Below are 22,486 nucleotides of genomic sequence, written 5' to 3' on the forward strand. Positions count from 1 at the left end.
GCACATAGGCCCACATAAAAGTTCCAACTCAAGCCCAAGGCTTCAGACTGAAGGGCAGGTTTAGTTGGCGAAACTTCTTGTAGGCCTTTTTAAAAATTAATAAACCAATTTTATGGGTAAGTTTAATTTTTTTTTCAGAACTTTTTTTCAATATGTTTGGTTTATTATCAATATTATTTCCAGCTGTAAAAATTCACCTGAGGCAAATGATCAGTGAAAACAATATGAATGAAGTATTGATTGGCCAGTTTTGTGATTAGTGAATGCAAGCTTTGAATAATGTCAGGGATTGGGTTCTCAGTTTTCTGCTGGTGACACATTCCTCATTGGGACTTTTTGCTACTTCTTTATTCATTCCCATTTAGTTAATTGGGTAGTTGATTAAAACTTAAGTCTTACTACAGTTGTACAGGGCTTTGGTGGCATCTCACCTGGAGTACTGCGTACAGTTTTCATCTCCTTATCTAAGGAAGGATAAACTTGCCTTAGAGGCAGTGCAACGAAGGTTCGCTGGATTAATTCCTGGGATGAGAGGGTTGTCCCATGAGGAGAACTTGAGTAGAATAGGCCTACGCTCTCTGGAATTTAGAAGAATGAGAGGTGATCTCATTGAAACATATAAGATTCTGAGAGGGCTCGACAGGGTAGAGGCTGAAAGGTTGTTTCCCCTGGCTGAAGAGTTTAGAACTAGGGGGCATAGTCTCAGGATAAGGGGTTGGCCATTTAAGACTGAGATGAGGAGGAATTTCTTCACTCAGAGGGTTGTGGATCTTTGGAATTCTCTACCCAGAGGGCTGTAATGCTGAGTCATTGAGCATATTCAAGGCTGAGATCAGTAGATTTTTGGACTCTATGGGAGTCAAGGGATAGGGAGATCAGGCAGGAAAGTGGAGTTGAGGTTGAAGATCAGCCATGATCTTATTGAATGACGGAGCAGGCCCGAGGGGCCGAATGGCCTACTCCTGCTCCTATTTCTTATGTTCTTAACAGATGAGCGATTATTTGAGCCAGTCATGATTTCTTACCCTACTGGTGTGTAATGGCCATGAATGTGTGGCACATTCAGCGATACTTTTAATTATATAGATAAGCAGATAATCTGAGCAGTTCAATTAGATTCCAGCTTTTATTCATTTTAGAGTATCCATTATTCTATATTTAAACTCTCTGAATCTTTTGATTGGATTCCAGCCCTTATTGACTCTCAAGTAACTGGTCTTCTATGTATTAGTCAATCTCCAATGACATTGGACCCAGTAAGTCTGTTGCTTGTTCCTGCTGCCTTCATGTTGCTGTATTTCGTTCTTTGCTTCCTCGTTCTTGCTTCCAGCTCCCGTGAAAAGGAAGAAAAAGACACCGAGTTCCTTCCTGTAAGTGTTTCCTCAGACTCCAAGTGTTAGAAAACTAATTTTTTTTTGTTTTACCCTTGAACATTAGCTTTTGTTTTGCACGAACCGATTGTGGGTGCAGGCCCTCTCACATCTCCTTCCTTCGTCGCCTCAGCTGAGTGAGATGCCAAGTATCTCCATGGCCTCCTCCTCCTGCTGGGTCAATGGATGAATATCTACTGTTCTTCCTCCTGCATAGCTTGTCATTCCCACAAATTACATGCAATTTCTTCCTCTGTGTGAACAGAATGCTTGTTACTTTCAGTCACTGGTTCATTTGACAGCTATTTGAGAATCTGCATCATTTGTGCATTGCAGGACGCAAAAGTGAAATAACGGAAGTGTTCCATGTGAAGGAGCCTGTACAGTTCCTTAAGTTTTGTTACTGCACTTTTAGGGTTAATTTTTGTATGTAGTCTATTACGTTTAAAATATAGATAAATGGCAGCTTGCTGCTGTCACACTTGCTTCCCTGTCCTTGTGAGGTCATTAAATTTCTTCCTGTACTGGAGAGAGGTCCTGGGGAGTTAGGGAGTTGCTACTCACATGGCCCTGGCTTCTGTATTGGCCCACTCTCACTATCCCCTCCCCTCTGTGCCTACTCTCAGTCAGAAGGGTACTTATGTCCCTCTCCAAGAAGTCTGCTGCTCTTCTTTTACTTATTCCTGTTGAAGCCGTGTCTTCACCTTCCTGCCTGCTGGTTCTGCTTTAAGTGCAGTCCAGCTGTAAATCCTGCAGCTGTGCCCTCAGAACAGCTGCACCGCCCCACCCACCATCCTCATGAATTTTCTGGGTCTCCTGGGGGCACTGCATCAATTTCTGGCAGGACTTGTTCCAGTTTCCTTCCAGCAATAGAAAAATTAGTTGACCCCAAGATTAATGGCAGGGTCAGTGTCGGAGGCTTTGGGTCGGCAAAGGTCACACTCCACTGCACGTCTAATGATGGACCATGGGACTTGCAATTTGAGGGCACAAAAGACAGTTCAATGGATAAATGTAATTATATTATCGTGAAATATGTTTTTAAAAATGTTCTTTTTACCTTTATTTTGGACATTCAAAATTTCAGTCACTGAGGAAGAACATGGCAAGTGGAAAATTTTCCAGAAAGCACTTTTTGTGTTGGAGTTTTCAATGGACACACACTCCATGTACTGAATTTAATATAGATAAACCATCTGAACCCTTTAATGAGATTCCAGCCCGTAACTCACTCTTGATATTTATTATTCTGTATACAAAACATCTGAATCCCTTGATTAGATTCCAGCCTGTAACTCGCTCCTAGATATTTATTATTCTACGTACAAACCATCTGAATTCTTTGATTAGATTCCAGCTTGTAACTCACTCCCAGATACCCGTAATTTTGTATATAAGCCATCTGAATTTTTAAAGCTAGTAGACCAGTACAAAAAGCAATCAAAAGGCTAATGGAATGTTGGCCTTTATCTCAAGGGGGCTGGAATACAAAGGGGAGGAAGTTATGCTTCAGCTGTACAGAGCCTTGGTCAGACCCCATCTGGAGCAGAGCATTTAGATTTGGGCACCTCATGAAGGATATATTGGCCTTGGAGGGGGTGCAGTGCAGATTCATCAGAATGATACCAGGGCTAAAGGGGTTAAATTATGAGGACCTGTTGCATAAACTTGGCTTGTATTCCCTTCACTACAGAAGATTTAGGGGTGATCTGGTCAAGGTGTTTAAAATATTAAAAGGATTCGATAGGGTAGGGAGAAAATATTTCCCCTGATGGGGGAATCAAGAACCTGAGGACATAATCACAAATTAGTGCTAGACCATTTAGAAGGGAAATCAGGAAACAAATGGTAGTGGAAACCTGGAATTCTCTCCACCAAAAGGCTATGGAAGCTAGGACAATTGGAGCATTCAAGATTGAGAGCAGTAGATTTTTGTTAGGGAAGGGTATCAAGGGATGTGGAGCTAAGGCGGATAAATGGAGTTGAGGTGCAGATCAGCCATGATCTAGTTGAATGACAGAGCAGGCTCGAAAGGCTGAATGGCCTCCTCCTGTTCCTATGTTCTTATGAACCCCTCCATTAGGCTAATGCTTTATCCATAGCTAGAATAAAGATGATGATATTATGACTTCAAAGGCTTAATTTCATGCAGATTGAATAATTTACCAGTGTGATTGTCATGAATGAACTAACATTGCAGTGCCAGAAAAATTGTTTATAATAAGACTCATTGAGCCACAAAATACATGCGATATTCAAATTATTATCATTAAGATATGTTTTTAAGAAAGCATTTAGTGCTTCCTTTGGTGTTTTCAATATTGTTCTCATTATATTCATCGATTCTAATGGTACAATTTTTCTTTCATGAAAGTGCCGACTCGAGTTGGGCAATCGTTGCACAGTTGCTGACTGGATAGTGAATGCTCCAAGGCTGTATGATCATGGGGGGAATCAATGACAAGCCCGGACCGGTCCTCAGATCATATCCGCACATGGGGGCTTTCCAGCAGGAATAGTGATCAGGAGCAGGAACCTTGGCTGATTTCCATCTCCCCCGCCCCCCCACCACCGCCCCCCCACCACCGCCATCCCCTCCCCCCAAGCATAACAGCACTGAGACAAATTGTAGCACCCCTTTCTGCTTCCCTGTCTGCAATCAGCAGAGACCTTTTGGTCTATATAGAATCATAGAGCACAGAAGGAGGCCATTCAGCTCATCGTGCCTGTGCTGGCTCTTTGATAGAGCTATCCAATTAGCCCCACTCCCCTGCTCTTTCCCCTTAGCCCTGCAAATTTTTCCTTTTCAAGTATTGAAAGTTATTATTGAATCTGCTTCCACCACCCTTTCGGGCAGTGCATTCCAGATCATAACAACTCGCCGCGTAAAAAAAAATCTCCTCATCTCCCCTCCGGTTCTTTTGCCAATTATCTTAAATCTGTGTCCTCTGTTTACCGACCTTCCTGCCAGTGTAAACAGTTTCCCCTCATTTACTCGATCAAAACCCCTCATAATTCTGAACACCTCTAATAAATCTCCCTTCAACCTTCTCTGCTCCAAGGAGAACCGCCCCAGCTTCTTCAGTCTCTCTATGTAACTGAAGTTTCTCATCCCTGGTACCATTCTAGTAAATCTCCTCTGCACCCACTCTAAGGCCCTGACATCCTTCCTAAAGTGTGGTGCCCAGAATTGAGGTCCACCCAGTGTTTGATTAACGTTTAGCCCTTTAAAATTGTATCATTTCGTTTATATTGTCTCTCCTCATTCTTCCTCCCAAAATGCATATCTTCTCAGCATTAAGTTTCATCCATATATGGGTCAGTTCTGCCCTAGGTATCACAATGCCGACTGTCATTGCGGAGTTCCTCAGTTATATAGAGGGGTGGAGCCGTATAGGGATCTAGGGGTACAGATTCATAAATCATTAAAAGTAGCAATGCAGGTTAACAAGGCCGTAAAAAATGCAAAGAAGGCACTGGGGTTCACTTCCAGAGGAACAGAATTCAGAAGCAGAGAAGTTATGTTAAACTTATATAGAATCTTGGTTAGACCACACTGTGGTCTGTGCTGTGCACAGTTATGGTCTCCATATTACAAAAAGCACTGGAGAAAGCACAAAAAAGATTTACAAGGATGATACCAGAACTGTGAGGGTACAACTATCAGGAAAGGCTGAACAGACTAGTGCTCTTTTCTCTTCAAAAGAGAAGACTGAGAGGTGATCTGATGGAGGTCTTTAAAAATTATGAAGGAGTTTGATAGGGTAAACATAGAGATGATGTTTCCACTTGTAGGGAGACAAAATCTAGGGGCCATAAATATAAGACAGTCACTAATAAATCCAATAAGGAATTCAGGAGAAACTTCTTTACCCAGAGAGTGGTGAGAATGTGGAACTTGCTACCACAAGGAGTAGTTGAGGCGAATGCCATAGATACATTTTAGGTGAAGCTAGATAAATACGTGAGGGAAAAAAGAATGGAAGGATATGGTGATAGGGTGAGATGAAGTAAGATGGGAGGAGGCTCGTGTGGAGCATAAACACCGGCATGGACCAGTTGGGCCGAATGGCCTGTTTCTGTGCTGTAAATTCTTTGTAATATGTTCTCACCACCTGTTTCTTTGACTTTTCTCTTTGCTCCCTCTGTCCAGGATGATTGGAACCACCGAGATCCCCATCATCATCGTTGGCAACAAGCGGGACCTGCAGAGGGGCCGCGTCATTCCCAGGCGGAACGTTTCCAACCTTGTGAAAAAGACGTGGAAGTGCGGCTACATCGAGTGCTCGGCCAAGTACAACTGGCACATCCTCATGCTGTTCAGTGAACTTTTAAAGACCATCGGGTGCGCACGCTGCAGGCACGCGCACGCCGCCATACGTTTTCAGGGAGCCCTGCGGCGAAACCGATGTAGCATGATGTGAACCATTCTTCTGTCGGGACTTCGCAGGGCGTTCCGTTTTTGATTTCTTTGTGAGGGCTCCGACACGTTTGAATATTTATTGGGTGGATTTTTACCGCGCGTGGCGCAGAACTTCAGGACGGGCAAACGTACACCTGGAATTTGGGCGTGGCGGTCAGCCTGCCTGATTTGCAGCCTACATCGTGTTTTTCTGGTCGCGCCTGATATGTGCTTCGGCCGTCCAAAGCTCTGCACCATTTGCGTGGAGTCACAAAGGTTTCCCCTTATCTCCCTTGTAGGGTCATCTTTCATTAGTTTGTAATAGTTTCTTATGAGTTACTTAAGCAATAATTAATCAAAAGGTCTTCAAAATACCAAGTTGTGCAGTGTCTTGAAGCACTACCCAACCAGATGAGTTGTGTCAAGCCTAGTGCCAGCTGTGGCTCAATTGGTAGCTCTCTGACCTCTGAGTCAGAAGGTTGTGGCTTTATAGTCCCACTCCAGAGACTGGAGCACAAATTCCAGACAGACACTCCCAGTGCAGTACTGAGGGAGTGCTGCACTATCGGAGGCGCCATCTTTCGGATGAGACTTTTAACCCTGTCTGGCCTTTCAGGTGGACGTAAAAGATCCCATTGCACTATTTTGAAGAAGAGCAAGGGCGTTCTCCCCGTTGTCCTGGCCAATATTTATCCCTCCATCAACATCACTAAAAACAAATTGGGGGTGAATTTGGGCCATGTAGTGTCCGTTTTGTAGGCGCTACGCAGACACCTAAGCCCCAAAAATGGTGTCCGAGATGCACGTGCACACTTCTGACGTGATGCGCGCAGGACGCCATCTTGGTAAAGGGGTTTGCACGCGCGCACCTAACGACCGCTGGCAGCACATGGAGTATAGGGAGATTATGTCACGAATCGGTGCGCAACGCTGATTTAAAGGGACTGCTGCTATTTTGGAACTCCACACTCCATCCAACGCACTGCCTTAACCTCACACAGCTGAGCATGACTTAAAGGGCATGAAGGACCCCCCCCCCCCACCAGCGCTATTTAAAGGGATCATGCAGGAATTACAGGTTAGTTGCGGGATTATTTCTTCTGGCTGCCGATGCATTGGGACATGTTTTTGGAGGTTTCCTATACTTGGATCGAGTTTTGATACTGTACAGGGAATGGGCTGGCTGGCTGACAGGCAACGGAAAGGACACTGACGGAATGGCTGGGGTGGGAGCAGGAATGCTGTCGTCCTGAGAGAGGACAGCAGGTTCGGGTTCCATGGAGCCACTGCCACTCACTGCCTCCTGTTATGCGCCACCTTCTCCTGCAAGAAAGCAGGAAGTGTGTCAGTGAGTGTCCTGCAGGATGTTTGGGTGATGTGGCTGTCATGGTTGAATAGCTGCCAGTGTGTGTAACCTGTGAGTCGTGGGTGTGTGGCTTGCAACAGTGGTAATGTGTGAGGGTGAGATAAAGCATCTGATTGGAAGAGTTGAGTATTGATTGAAAGAGTTTGTTGTTAGGTGGGTGATGGGGGGTGTAGTGAGTGGAGCAGTGGATGAGGCTAGTGGTGCAGTTGGTGGGAGCTGCCACTTGACAGTTGAACTCACTCAAGTTGAGCACTCGAGTCAAATCATTGAACTTCTTCCTGCACTGCATCCATGTTCTTGGCTCCTGGCATTGACCTCATCCGTTACTTCCTCCCACTGCCTCTTGAGCATATGTCTTACCCTTACGGGCATCTTACCCTCCTGCAGATATAGGATGACCCTCCTTCTCTCCACCTCTTGCACCAAGGTCTCTAGTGCATCATCCGAGAACCTTGGTGCACGCTCTCTCCCAGGCGCAGCCATTCTTCAATATATTACAGCACAGATTCACTTCCCAAATGACTTCCACCACTTCCTGCAGCCACAGTGCACCCCCCCCCCCTCCCCTTTAAGAGGTGCAGGCTGCCTATAAGTAGTGCTAGCCACTCCCGATATCGGGGCCTCCTGCTGATGCGTGGAGCCAATCAACAGTGCAGGTAGCGCTGGCTGCACGCAGCAATTATTTAAATCATCAGGCAGCACGAATTTTACCTGCTGCCTGCATCACATCCAACGGGTTAATTATGCACCGCGATCCCAGTGCCTGTTTTCGGGGGTTATCCAATATAACTCCCATTATCTGGTCATACTGCTTGTGGGACCTCGCTGTGTGCAAATTGTCTGCCGTGTTTCCTACATTACGACAGTGTCTACACTTCAAAAGTACTTCATTGGCTGTAAAGCGCTTTGGGACATCCTGAGGTTGTGAAAGGTGCTATATAAATGCAAGTCTTTCTTTCTGTTTCCTGCTACTAATGAGGACTTTAGGGACCAGCCTGTTTAAAACAAAATATTCTAATGTATGCACACATCTGTGTGCCAGTCAACTATTTGATGTTTATCTTGGTTGTCCCAGCAGCTGTAACTGAGAGGACCGAGAGCCATGGCCAGGGATGATTTCAAAGCTAACCCAGGCTGACGGGGTAGAAGTCTCTCCTCTTTCTCTAAAAGCAGAAGCCACTGGAAGTGCACAACAGGTGAGTCAGCGTCTGAAAGAGAAAGACCTGGCTAATACTTCATGAAAGAGCCTTCACCAGAACTCTGGGCTGCGATGTTACCCTCTTTCTCTTTCCAACACTGGACGCCATGCTGTGCATTTCTAGAATGTTTCACACTAATGCCAAATTTCCAGTATGCACTCCTTTTGTTTAGTAATCTGTAAGGTTGTAAATGAAATGCTTTTGAACAGTTGGAAAGCATGGGTTTGAGAGCGTCTACTCGCTCCCCTCTGAGCAGCGCAGTTATCCCACGTCCTTAGCGTTTAGTAAACTGTTACTGGGCTGGGAGATGGAAGCTGGCGATCAGATCTGTTCCTGATGCCTCAGGTCTGTGGGGATTGAGCTACTTGTGTGGCATTGTTTTCAGTGCAATGTCACGATTGGTTGGTCACAGAATGTATTTTCATTTTGACTTTCATCGCACTGGCACTGATTCTTGCTGCTGTACAGTGTTCCACAATACCTCACCCAAGTGACCATCCTTCATGCTTGAGCTTAGTCAATGAGTGGCAGTAGACTGTTTGATCATGGGGAATATCTTGACCAAATTCAATTATCTCCTCATCAAAGCCCACATACACATATACTTTCCAGCTCAGACCAATGAATAATGATCAAGAGCAGGAACCCTGACGCATTTTCCCGCTCCCCAGTCGTGGCGAGTTGCTGCCAAAAAAATGGCACCTCCAACAATGCAGCACTCCCCCAGTACTGCACTGATGTGTCAGATTATGTGCGGATGCCTGTAGTAGGTTTGAATCCATTACCTTCTAACTCAGAGGCAAGAATGCTACCAACTGAGCTATACTGACTGTAGCTTAAATAGTATTGGCGATTTCTCAACTAGGATTCGGGGTTTATTGGTCAATCAGATATAAGAGTGTTTTTTATGAGGACACCTACCTAAACCAGCCTGACAATGCTTAAAATCTCTTTGAACCAACCAACCAGAGGACTGTACAAACATCTGCAGTGACTTTAATTTAGGAGGATGCACTGGAAAATGGGCAGATCAAGACGGGAGAGGATCTGAATCTTCTTTAATGAAAGTTGATTAAAATTATATTAGTGATAAACTTGGACATCTGTGAAATTTACATGCGAAATGGGAAAGCATATGTGTCAGACCAGAGTATAATTGTATAGACGGTCCAGTCATTATTCAACATCAATATTAAAAGAAAGACTTGCATTTATATAATGCCTTTCGTGACCTCAGGAGGTCCAGAGCACTTTACAGCCAATGAAGAACTTTTGACGTGTGGACACTGTTAAAATTTTAGAACTGATCTAAACCCTGAGGTACAGAGAAGTACAGTCTGTACCAGAAAATCTTTAAGAAAGTCCACATAACAACACTTCAGGCCCTCTATTCTGATTACCAGCTGCAGTGACCAAAAGGACCCCTATAAATATGTAAATTCTCTGATGACAGGATAAGGGCTTTGAATCTCCTCCTTCCTACAATGTTTGGTGGGACTTCAGCCCACCCATTACTGGCCCATTGCTGGGGTCAGGGTCATTTACATATTGGAGGAGGGTGCCCGGGCCATTTTTGGAGCAGCTGGAGCACCTCCTCTGGTGAGGTGGGGAGGGGAATTGCGACAGGATATGACATTGGTTGACCGGCACTGCCAGACGAAGATTTAAAATTTCTTTTTTTTTTAAAGTTCAAGTTTCACCCTATGATCGATTGCACTAGGCAAACCAGCCATTTAAATGTTAACTTCCTCACCTCCACCCCCCCCCCCCCCACCTCCACCCTCACAGTTGCCCATAGCAACCCCAGAGGAAATTCAGGGCCTACCTACTTGATGCTTTAAATCATAATTGCAGTCTGTGATGAAGCCAGGTGCACTTCCAACCCCCACAGCACTAAATCTTTATAAAGAAATAAATAAAATGTTTTCTCCAATTGCAGGGCATGACATTTGAGTGATAACTACTTACTGCCTGACACTGATCAAGGGGTAATCTCACCGTAGGCCCACAAAATGGCTTCTCAATAATGGACCGAGTACTGAACCAACATGGCCGCTGCTTGCACTGTATGGCTGTTCTCAAATATCAAAGGTGTGGTTTCTCATTTGACCCCTGCATCGCTCGGAATCAGGTGGATGATTCCTGAGCTGCAGTGGACTCCTATTACTGATTTTCTGGTCATTATACCATTGCTGTTTGTGGGAGCTTGCTGTGTGCAAATTGGCTGCTGCGTCTCCTACATTACAACAGTAACCTCACTTCAAAAAGTACTTCATTGGCTGGAAAGCGCTTTGGGATGTCCTGAGGTCATGAAAGGCGGAGTATCAATGCAAGTTCTTTCTTTCATTTCTTTCCACTATTTTAATCACCTGAAATCCAGTCAGAGTAAATGCTATATTAGAAGCTTCTTTCCCATTCTTGACACTGGCTAGTTATAACGGACTGCATTTTCTAAATCGGTCCATTTTGTATAATAACATACCTGGTACGTAATCCTCTCAATCAGAAAGGTCTGCGGAAATTAGTTAGCCGATTAGCCAGCATACACTGCATTGATTAAGATACCAAATAGATACCAAAAAGCCAGCGAGTCTTAATGAGTTGAATATTCCATCACAACAAAGGTGAGCGAGGAGGGGAGGGGTGTTTCCGACTGAAGTGATGATGAATGATAAGACATGGATTTTGTCCCAAGTTTTTCCTTCACCTGTGATTGTTTTGGGACAAACCAAAGCCTAAATGCTGACGAAGAGTTTGGTGTGTAGTTAGATACATAAATGTTGTGCACTAGTTGCCTTGTTATTGCCTCCCTCCCTCCCCCTCACTCCCCTTCACTCCTGCCCTACTCTGTTGCTAGGATTATGGATAATTATGTCCAGATCATGCCAAGGTCGGAACTGGAGCCGTTTGAGCCTGGTGCCAATCAATAGTATCTCAGCAACATAAAGACATCGCAGTATGGCCTGATTGAAACAGCAAACCACAGGTTTTTAAACAGCGACTGAGCTTTTGTTTAAATTGTGCTCATTCTGATTATTAATTAATATTGATGGATTTGTCCACTTATTAATTAACAAGGTGTAAGGCAATCTCCTGATACTCCAATTAAAGAACCTACCATTCAAAACACTGAATGAATACCTTCACCCAGAAAATGCTATAATCGAGCGAAATAAATTTTATTTACAATAATCCCACTTGTAATTCTGAGTATTTCTTCAAACATACTTTTAAAAAAAAGCACAGGTACAAAATTTGATAAATTTTACCGCAATAGGAAACTGTAAAATGGACCAGGTCCAACACAACACTGGGAAATCAGGCAAGGAGAGGGGCATCTCAACATTGGGAGCTGGAGCAGGCCAGGGGGCAGCTCAATGTCGAGAGTGGGACCTCTTCAACATCAAGAGGGGGACCACTCATGTGACAAAAAGGAGACAAGGCCAGATTGCCCATGTAGTGGAGCAGTTTGTGGCAGGTCCATATCAGGACTTGAATTCCATGAGATGAAGATCACCTCAGTTCCAAAAGGCTCATATCGAAGCCAGCTTCTGCCACTCAGGTTGCACATAGGAAGCGCACGAGATTAGGGTTTAGAATAACAATGGGGCAACCAGTTTACATGGCAAAATGGCTTTCGTCAGGTGTTCTGAATTGGAGCTGTGTGAGTTGAGGCACACAGGGAAGGGCCTGTAGATAATGGTATATTTGGAAAGGGATGGGGGAACATAGAAAGCTCAGGTGCCAAATTGGAGCGAGATATATCTTTTGGCCTCCAAGTATTTGGAGCTTGGATACTGACAAGTGTCTCACTGATCTAATTGGAACCTTTCGCTCTGATTCTTGCTGATCGGTAGTTATGCAAATCTAATGCCTGGTATTAGTCCCATGGCAGGAATGTCCTCAGATGATTGTGCTTTCAGGTAGTAGAGGTATCTCTCACAACCAGCATGGCTTTTCCTCCACAGCTACTTCCAGATGCTGCTGCTCCACATCCTCTGACTGATCTCCCTGATGCCCTTGGGTTCCTTCCACCTCTGGGACCTCCATGACTGTCATGTTTTCCTACATTACAACAGTGACTACACTTCAAGAGTACTTCATTGGCGATGTGGGACATCCTGAGGTCGTGAAAGGTGCTATTATCATAGTATCATAGTAGGTACAGCACGGGAGGAGGCCGCTCGGCCCATTGTGCCTGTGCTGGCTCTTTGAACGAGCTATCCAATTAGTCCCTTTCCCCTGCTCTTTCCCCATATCCCTGTAAAAACTTCCCTTCAAGTATTTATCCAATTCCCATTTGAAAGTTACTATTGAATCTGCAAATCCAAAATCTTTCTTTCAGAAGGCACAAAAGTTGTCAGCAGAAAAAGATGAGGAAAAACATGACCGAACCTGGCTGAGAAATAAACTTTCTGCAAATCCTTGAAAGGCCCTTTGAATCCATTTCCTAGCAACACTGGGTGACTTTATTACAGGGACGTGATTGATGCTGAATGTAAATGAGATGTTAATGATGGGAATGGGACACATGGGGTCAGGGGGGCTGATTTTCATCTTGCTACTGCCCCGTTTCCACTCAAATACGGGTTGCACCAACTTACATCTGCTTTGACCTATGTTCCGATTTTTGGGCCAACTTCAATCCTGGCGGCCAGAACTTCTGCCTGAAATGGGGTCAAACAGAAACCATTTTTCTCTCTGCTGGCGAGATTAGCGCCAGTCCCAGCTCCTGCCTGCCAATCATGGGCAGTGCAAGTCAGGAGGCAGCTAATCCCGGTGATATCTAAAGCGATCCTCAGTCAGGTAAAGCTAGGTGGAGCTTTTGGTGACATTTTTCTGCCAGTCTCTCGTGGATTTTCCACCATAATGGATTTGAAAGCTGATGCAATTGCTGCTATAGATTCTTTCTTTCTTTCTTCCATATTAACTCATCTGAAAATCGTGCTGTTGGTAGAACAATCCAGTCTATACTGTCTTGACTCACACATGAGACTAGCCACTTGGGCAAGTTATTAGAAACTTTGAACACCCACAGAGCTCTGTTCCAGCAAGAGCCAGCGCCTTCAGGACAGACAAAATTGTAGCTTGAAGTAGTGGAAAACTCAGACGATGCACAATGGGAGCGATTCTATGATCTGGTATCTCCAGCATGGAGTGGAACTCACGGGCAAAATGTGTCAGGAAATTGTAGATGTGCTTCGTGCCTGCGACTTCCCACATTGTACTCCCCGTGAGTGCCGCTCCCTGCTGGGAGTGCCGGACTGCAGAATCACCCCTAGTACCTACAAACTGGCAGCTGTTTCAAAGAGGCTTCTTCAGAATGTCGGCTGCTGGAAGAAGGAGAATATCGCAGTAAGATTTTTGGGCTGGGTTATTCCTGATCCTTCCTATAGACTGTTATGTTATATAGTTGTATTATACAGTAATATCTGCAGGTTGGAAACTGGGTCATTTTGTTTAAATTACTTTGCAGATCATTTGAGTCAATGGGTAGAAACACTTCCCATCAGGTAAATGTCTATTGGTCTTTGACCTCTGGGTGAGCAGTGCATAGGATTCTGGGAAGGGCAAATACCCGCTTCCATCCTGCAGTATTAACCCATGGGTACATGGGTATAAATAATTAAAGAAAATATTGTTTAATCATCAAAATGGTCCTTGTATGGGATCCTCAGCTTGTATAATAATAAATAAAATTTATTATTCTGACAACTTTCTGTTATTGATGTTCCAATCTGACTCTTTCAATGACATCATCGATTAACAATCACAGGAAGTGGATTTTTTTTGTGTGTTAGAACAAACACAAATGCAAATTTTGCATGTTATGTTTTTTTTTTGCCCAAACTCCTGAAATTCTTCCTGGAAATGACTCACAAACCGATGTACACATCTGATGTTAACAATTTTTGTTAAGAGCGTGTTAAAATTTGTATTGCAGGTGCAAATTTGCATATGGTTCATATCCAGCACACATTGCATTAGGTGGAGGTGAGGCAGTGGAGAGAATCAGCAGAGATACAGTCTGGAGAAGAGGGGAAGACATTGAAATGATTGACTCAAGTCTTTCAATCCATTCAGCAGCATGAATGCATCAGGAAGCATCATCTTGCAGAACGAGTTGGGGCAGGAAATGGATGACCGACAGAGTAGAGCTAGGGAGGTCCAAGGCCATAAGAAGAGGCCCTTCAGGGAATGTGAGTACTGCTGGTGACAGAGCTACTTTGATGTGATTGAGGAGCAATGTGAGTGGAGGCTACACCTCACCAAGGAAGGCATTTCTGAATCCTGGAACCAGACCATGCAAGGATCGGTCAGTTTGAAGTCGACTGTTACATTACCAATATCAACAACAGGAGAAGCTTACAAGGTTTTATAAAAGTTGTGGTCTTCCAAGAATGCAACATCATTGGCTGCAGCCATGTAGTCTTTCAAGTACCTGTGCAACATCTCACTGCATTCAACAGAAAAGGGTACCAATTAATAGTGAACAACCACCGCTAAAGAATTGTGCATGTGAATCCACAGTTTCCAGGGAGTACCCGAGATAGAAAGTTACGGTGCAGAAGGAAGCCATTCGGCCCATCGTGTCCATGCCAGCCGATAAAGAGCTATCCAGCTTAATCCCACTTTCCAGCACTTGGTCCGTAGCCCTGTAGGTTACGACACTTCAAGTGCACATCCAAGTACTTTTTAAATGAGTTGAGGGTTTCTGCCTCTATCACTCTTTCAGGCAGTGAGTTCCAGACCCCCACCACCCTCTGGGTGAAAAAATTCCTCCTCAGCTCCCCTCAAATCCTTCTACCAATTACTTTAAATCTATGCCCTCTGGTCACTGACCCCTCTGCCAAGGGAAATAGGTCCTTCCTATCCACTCTATTCCCGTCATAATTTTATATACCTCAATTAAATCTCCCCTCAGCCTCCTTTGTTCCAAAGAAAACAACCCCAGCCTATCCGATCTTTCCTCATAGTTAAAATTCTCCAACCCTGGCAACATCCTCGTAAATCTCTTCTGTACCCTCTCTAGTGCAATCACATCTTTCCTGTAATGTGGTGACCAGAACTGTACGCAGTACTCAAGCTGTGGCCTAACCAATGTTTTATACAGTTCTAACGTAACCTGCTCTTACATTCTATGCCTTGGCTAATAAAGGAAAATATCCCATATGCCTTCTTAACCACCTTATCTACCTGTCCTGCTACCTTCAGGGATCTGTGGACATGTACTCCAAGGTCCCTCACTTCCTCTACACCTCTAAGTATCCTCCCATTTATTGTGTACTCCCTTGCCTCATTTGCGCTCCCCAAATGCATTACCTCACACTTCTCTGGATTGAATTCCATTTGCCATTTTTCTGCCCACCTGACCAGTCCATTGGTATCTTCCTGCAGACTACAGCTTTCCTCCTCATTATCAACCACCTGGCCAATTTTTGTATCATCTGCAAACTTCTTGATCAAGTCCCCCATATTCAAGTCCAAATCATTAACATATACCACAAAAAGCAAGGGACCTAGTACTGAGCCTTGTGGGACCCCATTGGAAACAGCCTTACAGTCGCAAAAACACCCGTCAACCATTACCCTTTGCTTCCTGCCACTGAGCCAATTTTGGATCCAACTAGTCATTTTCCCTCGGATCTCAGGGGCTCTTACTTTTTGACCAGTCTGCCATGTGGGACCTTGTCAAAAGCCTTGCTAAATTCCATGTAGACTACATCAATCGCATTATCCTCATCGACCCTCCTTGTTACCTGCTCAAAAAATTCAATCAAGTTAGTCAGACATGACCTTCCCTTAACAAATCCATGCTGACTGTCTTTGATGAATCCGTGTCTTTCTAAATGACGATTTACGCTGTCCCTCAGAATCAATTCCAATAATTTGCCCACCACCGATGTTAGACTGACTAGCCTATAATTACTCGGTCTATCTCTTTCTTCCTTTTTAAACAACGATACAACATTAGCAGTCGTCCAATCTCCCGGCTCCGCGCCTGTAGCCCTCTCTTTGCTTTCCTAATTCACCCCTGCACTTTCTATACTTCTCTAGGCTTTCTGCAATATTGAGCTCTTGATGTCTGACATAAGTTTCCCTTTTTTGCCTTATCTTACCCTGTATGCTCCTTGTCATCCAGGGAGCTCTAGATTTGGCAGTCCTACCCTTTTTCTTTGTGGGAACATGTTTACTCTGAACCCCTTGAATCTTCCCTTCGAATGCCTCCCACTGCTCTGACACTGATTTACCTTCAAGTAGCTGTTTCCAGTCCACTTTTGCTAAATCACTTCTCAGTTTAGTAAAATTGGCCTTTCCCTAATTTAAAACTTTTACCCCTGTTCTATCTTTGTTCTTTTCCATAACTGTGCTAAATCTAACTGAATTATGATCACTACCACCAAAATGCTCTCCCACTGATACTCCTTCCACCTGCCCAGCTTCATTCCCTAAAACTAAATCCAGAACTGCCCCCTCTCTTGTTGGGCTTGCTACGTACTTCGTAAAAAAGCTCTCTGAATTCAATTTAAGAATTCTGCTCCCCCTATACCTTTTGCACTGATTGTATCCCAGTTAATATTCGGGTTGTTGAAATCCCCGACTATTACTGCCTATCGTTTTTGCACTTCTCAGAAATTTGCCTACATATTTGCTCTTCTATCTCCCTCTGACTATTTGGGGGTCTATAGTGTCACTCTCAGTGTGGCTGCCCCTTTTTTTGTTCTTTAGCTCAAGCCATATGGCCTCATTTTATGATCCTTCTAACATATCATCCCTCCTCACAGCTGTAATCGTTTCTTTAACCAATATTGCCATCCCTCACCTTTTTTTTATCTCCCTCTCTATCTCGTCTGAAAACCCTGTAACCAGGAACATTGAGCTGCCATTCCTGCCCCTGTTTAAGTCATGTTTCTGTAATAACTAAGATATCACACTTCCACGTGTCTATCTGTGACCTTAGCTCATCTGCCTTATTCACTATACTCCTTGCATTGAGGCATATACCATTAAAGCCCTCCCTCCTGCACCGTCTCTCCAGCCACGCATTCACATGCTCTACCCTCCTATTTGGATACTCTCTAGCGCATGGCACCGGGAGTAATCCAGAGACTACTACCATTGAGGTCCTGCTTATTAATCTCTTTCCTAACTCCTTAAAATCTGCCTGCAGGACCTCATCCCTCTTTCTATCTATGTCATTGGTACCAATTTGGACCACAACCGCTGGCTGTTCACCCTTCCCCTCCAGAATGTTCTGCAGCCACTTGGTGACATCCTTGATCCTGGCAGCAGGGAGACAACATACCGTCCTAGAATCTCGTCTGCAGCCGCAGAAACGCCTGTCTGTTCCCTTAACTATAGAATCCCCTGTCACTATTGCTCTCCTGACCTTTCTCTTCCCCCCCAGAACTGAATACTGGTTAGAGAGTGAGATGCCCTCAGGGGACTCCTGCACTACCTGCCTAGTCATCCTTATCTGTCTGGCCGTCATCCAGTCCCTCTCTGCCTGCACTCTCTTAAGCTGAAATGTGCTATCCACGAAACACTCAGCCTCATGGATGCACTGCAGTGACGCCACCTCCTGAAAGGTGCTCCGAAACCCGGAGCTTGAGCTCCTCCGGCTGACGACACTTCCTGCATCTGTGTTTGTCCAGGACATGGCACAAGATGTGCATTCGACGGGTTTGAAGAGCCCTGCCATGCCTCAATTGATTATATTATTAACTAAACTTAACAAAAATAAACTTAAAGACTTAAAAAAAACTTACCAGAAAAAGAACACTCACCAGCTACTCACCAATCAGCTCCTTCCCTTGTGTTGATGTCACCTTAGGTATTTTTTCACCTCTCTCCCCACTCGCGCTCCGCTCTCTCTCTCCTCTCTCACTCCTCCTTTTATCGCTGATCCCATGCTCCGCTCTCTCCTCTCTCTCCTCCTTTTATCGCTGATCCTGCACTCTGCTTTCTCCTCTCTCTCTCCTCCTTTTATCGCTGATCCTGTGCTCCGCTCTCTCTCTCTCTCTCCTCCTTTTATCGCTGATCCCTTGCTCCGCTCTCTCTCTCTCTCTCCTCCTTTTATCGCTGATCCTGTGCTCCGCTCTCTCTCTCTCTCTCCTCCTTTTATCGCTGATCCCTTGCTCCGCTCTCTCTCTCTCTCCTCCTTTTATCGCTGATCCTGTGCTCCGCTCTCTCTCTCTCTCTCCTCCTTTTATCGCTGATCCTGTGCTCCGCTCTCTCTCTCTCTCCTCCTTTTATCGCTGATCCCTTGCTCCGCTCTCTCCTCTCTCTCCTCCTTTTATCACTGATCCCTTGCTCCGCTCTCTCTCTCTCGCTCTCTCCTCCTTTTATCACTGATAGTTTAAGGGAATTATAGGTTTCCCAATAATCCCAGGGTGACAACGGGTTGAGCGATTGTTTTTTTCAGAAATATAAGTTGTCCACTTGAAATGTAGCCCATGATACCACCATCCCAAACCTTTACCTCAGCAGAGAACTTCCAATAAAGTACATTTAAATAGTAGGAACATTGTAGAGCAAGCATTTGGGGACTGAAACCATGTTTATGATATTAAAACCCCACAGGAATGCTCTATAATGTGCCCAGGAGAGACTTAACAGAACAGCAGTGATGTGCCTCCTACTGCACAACATAGCTTTGAAAGAGATATGTAGCTGTTTGTGCGAGAGATGCAGCAATAAGCCAAGGCTCAGGAGAAGGAATCAGGCTGCTCAGGAGGCTATAATTAAGGATTTCTTTCCTTGAGATCCAACTTTATGTATAATTGGACCGTTTTCTTTTTTTAACAACTATGATTACACATCCTGCAAAAGGCCATTGCCCTGTAACATGTGAAAAACAGAGAACCCTAGCCCTCAGATACCTTACACAAGTCGGATTTAGATAAATCATATGGAAAACCATACATTATTGAAACTCTGGAAAGGGTGAGAGGAGGGCCCCAGGATTAATTCCCAGTTTAAAGCATCTTATTAACCCAGAAAGGGTCAAAGAATTGGAGAAGCATAGATTCACAGGTGATTTGATCAAGGTTTATAAGGTAATGAAGGGGGGCTAGATTGTGTTTATGTAAGGCCAGTTGTTGTAACTGAATAGGTTAGGGAGGGTGCTGGGTCACATTTACAAGTTATATAAGGGCAGCATTAGGTTGGGTGTTAGGAGGAGGCTCTTTTCCCAGAGAATAGTGGACCTGTGGAACAGGCTGCCGGCTCCTGCAGTGAACACTGATTCGCTGAATTCCTTCACGTGAGAACCGGACTTGTTTCTGGCTGGGGCAGAAATAGGTCCTGTATAAATCAATCAGGGCCAGGGGGATTTCCTAAACTAATTTCGAGGAATTTTCCAGATTTCCCCTCAGTTGATTGGTTTTTCACCTTCCCCAGGAAATTGCATGACTCTGGGTGGGATGGGGAGTGTCTGTATTGTGATGCCTTGTGTGTGGGATAGGCTGGATGGACCAGGAGGTCTTGTTAGTCATTTTTGTATGTTCGTAAACTAAAGTCTGCAGGCCCACGAATTTCCCAGCCAGCTCCTTGCCTTGAACACCCGATTGGGGAATCAGCCCCCTTGTGTTGGCTGTATGTTTGCTCTTTGTTCCTTACACTTGAGCTCATCCAAACCTCTGCTGCCCGCATCCTAACTTGCACCAAGTCCCGTTCACCCATCACCCCTGTGCTCACTGACCTACATTGGCTCCCAGTCCGACAACACCTTGATTTTAAAATTCTCATCCTTGTTTTCAAATCCCTCCCTATCTCCTGTAACCTCCTCCAGCCCTACAACGTTCCGCGATCTCTGAGCTCCTCCATTTCTTGCGCATCCCTGATTTTGACCGATCTACCATTGGCTTCAGCTGCCTAGGCCCTAAGCTCTGGAATTCCTTCCCTAAACCTCCCCACCTCGTTCTCCTCCTTTAAGACGCTCCTTAAAAGCTACCCCTTTGACTAAGTTTTTGGTCACATGTCCTAATATCTCCTTATGTGGCTTGGTGTCAAATTTTGTTTGATAATCGCTCCTGTGAAGCGCCTTAGGACGTTTTACTACGTTAAAGGTGCTATATAAATGCAAGTTATTGTTGTTAGATTCATAGAATCATAGAATGGTTACAGCACAGAAGGAGGTCATTCACCCCATCGAGCCCATGGCAGCTCTCTACAAGAGCAGTCCAGCTAATCCCACTCCCCCGCCCTTTCACTGTAGCCCTGCAGATTTTTTCCCTTCAAGTACTCAACCAATTCCCTTTTGAAAGCCACAATTGAATCTGTCTCCACCATCCTTTCAGGTAGTGCATTCCAGATCATAGCCACTTGCTGCATAAAAAGGTTTTTCCTCATGTCGCCTTTGGTTCTTTTGCCAATCACCTTAAATTTGTGTCCTCTGGTTCTTGACCCTTCCGCCAATGGGAACAATTTCTCTCTATCTGCTCTGTCTAGACCCTTCATGATTTTGAATACCTCTATCAAATCTCCTCTCGACCTTCTCTGCTCTAAGGAGAACAACCCCAGCTTCTCCAGTCTATCCATGTAACTGAACATCCCCGGAACCATTCTAGTAAATCTTTTCTGCACCCTCCCCAAGGCCTTCACATCCTTCCTAAAGTGCGGTGCCCAGAATTGGACACAATACTCCAGCTGTGGCCGAACCAGTGTTTTATAAAGGTTCATCATAACTTCCTTGCTTTTGTACTCTAAGCCTCTATTTATAAAGCCCAGGATCCCAAATGCTTTTTTAACCACTTTCTCAACCTGCCCTGCCACCTTCAATGGCCTGTGCACATATACTCCCAGATCTTTCTGTTCCTGCACCCACTTTAGAATTGTACCCTTTAGTTTATATTGCCTCTCCTCGTTCTTCCTACTAAAATGTATCACTTCACACTTCTCTGCGTTAAATTTCATCTGCCATGTATCTGCCCATTCCACCAGCCTGTCCTCTTGAAGTCTATCACTATCCTCCTCACTGTTCACTACACTTCCAAGTTTTGTGTCATCTGCAAATTTTGAAATTGTGCCCTGTACACCCAAGTCCAAGTCATTAATATATATCAAGAAAAGCAGTGGTCCTAGTACCGACCCCTGGGGAACACCACTGTGTAACTTCCTTCAGTCCGATAAACAACCGTTCACCACTACACTCTGTTTCCTATCACTTAGCCAATTTTGTATCCATGCTGCCACTGCCCCTTTTATTCCATGGGCTTCAACTTTGCTGACAAGCCTATTATGTGGCACTTTATCAAACGCCGTTTGAAAGTCCATATTGTTGTTGTTGTAACTTTTTGACCAAGCTTTTGGTCGCCTGTCCTAATATCTCCTTAGGTGGTGTGGTATCAAATTTTCTGTGATAACACTCCTGTGAAGCGCCTTAAAGGCGCTATATAAATGCAAGTTGTTGTACACATACCATGGGCTACTGGGAAAGTGTACTGACATGGCAACAATACAGAGTACAGTGATACAACATGGACGTCTGGAAAATACGTGAACAGTTGCCAGTGGGCTGTGCATCCTCCCTCTGCGATGCTCCACCAAACTTACAGTGAAGCTCTTTTAAGATGCTTTGCGAGGAAGCATAAAATTAAGTAGAGAGCTTACCTGCTCCCTGGATCTGGATCATCAGTGAGACAGCATTCCCTTTAGCTGTTGTCTCCATTTACGCTGTTCTCATTGGAGGAGGTCCCTCTGTTTCAAAAAGAACCTACATCTCTCCATCACCTCTTGCAACAGGTACATTCTAGAAGGGTGCTGATCATCATTGTGGACTTGCTGCAGCCATTTCTAGTGTTTCAGTAACAGCACAGCTTTAAGGTGTCCACAGCCCTTTAAGAGCTGCGGGTACCAGGCAATGCAGCCCTTTGTTTCCTGCACTGTGAGCTGAGAGCCCTTTAAATTATGTGAAGGAACTAACCTGCTTATTGTAGCACAGGTGCATGCAGCACCCACAGAGCAACAAAGCCACTGCCCCAAGACTGCACTATCAACCCCAGTGTTTGTACCGTTGGCTTCTAATTCTTGTTTGGTTATGACCATTTCATGCACGTTCAGTTTATCCACCATAAAACACCAAAGACTAGAAATTCGCCCTTCAATATGGCGGGCAGGAAGCGTCGTACATTTCCAGTTGGAAGTG

The 22,486-nt window shown here is 44.7% G+C and overlaps 1 protein-coding gene across 1 annotated transcript in view; it reads left to right on the top strand.

Moving 5' to 3' along the window:
* LOC137299246 (ras-like protein family member 10B) overlaps positions 1-5,794 on the top strand; it is a 102,822-nt gene extending 97,028 nt beyond the window's left edge. The window contains exon 3 of the mRNA XM_067967906.1: positions 5,524-5,794. Within this exon, the coding sequence (XP_067824007.1) occupies positions 5,524-5,794 (271 nt within the window). The remainder of the gene's footprint in view (positions 1-5,523) is intronic.
* Positions 5,795-22,486: the final 16,692 nt, after the last annotated feature.

Source organism: Heptranchias perlo, chromosome 28, assembly GCF_035084215.1.
Source record: "Heptranchias perlo isolate sHepPer1 chromosome 28, sHepPer1.hap1, whole genome shotgun sequence".
Lineage (NCBI taxonomy): Eukaryota > Metazoa > Chordata > Chondrichthyes > Hexanchiformes > Hexanchidae > Heptranchias > Heptranchias perlo.